The sequence below is a fragment of the Penaeus monodon genome, chromosome 32, assembly GCF_015228065.2.
Source record: "Penaeus monodon isolate SGIC_2016 chromosome 32, NSTDA_Pmon_1, whole genome shotgun sequence".
Taxonomy (NCBI): Eukaryota; Metazoa; Arthropoda; class Malacostraca; order Decapoda; family Penaeidae; genus Penaeus; species Penaeus monodon.
Genome location: NC_051417.1, coordinates 23,874,775 through 23,875,203, shown reverse-complemented (window position 1 = coordinate 23,875,203; position 429 = coordinate 23,874,775). Strand labels below are relative to the sequence as shown.

Genomic DNA, 429 nt, shown 5'->3' with positions numbered 1-429 from the left:
GCAGTTTAATGTGTAGAAATTATTGAATAAGATGGGCATCCCCTACAGGTGGGGCTGAACAGTGGTGGTCTAAGGAGAGGAGGAGGCAGTGGAACCACAGTGAACAAGAATTCTACTGCCAAGTTGCATCAGTGCCCCTACTGTGACTACAATACAAAGAAAAGCACAAATCTTGTCACTCATTTAAGAACACATACTGGAGAAAAGCCATTTCCATGTACATATTGTCCTCATTCAGCAACTACTAAAGAAAGCTTAAAAAGACATATTCGTACACATACTGGTGAAAAACCATACTTTTGTTCTCACTGTCCATTTAGGTCTGCTGAAAAGGGTAATTTGAAAAATCACATCTTAATTCATCATGTTTAAAGAACTCATCTATCGTTTTGTTTTCTGAATTAACTGCACTCAGGTGTGTCCTTGGCA

At 38.9% G+C, this 429-nt stretch overlaps 1 protein-coding gene across 14 annotated transcripts in view; it reads left to right on the top strand.

Moving 5' to 3' along the window:
- Positions 1-429, top strand: part of LOC119593731 (myoneurin-like) — a 102,537-nt gene that overhangs the window by 70,655 nt on the left and 31,453 nt on the right. The window contains exon 6 of one of the 14 annotated variants that reach the window (XM_037942734.1): positions 49-396. The exons of the other annotated variants lie outside the window; for them this stretch is intronic. Coding sequence (XP_037798662.1) covers positions 49-372 — 324 coding nt within the window. The 3' untranslated portion in view covers positions 373-396. Of the gene's footprint in view, positions 1-48; positions 397-429 lie in introns of those variants that run through there. 14 annotated transcript variants of the gene reach the window in all.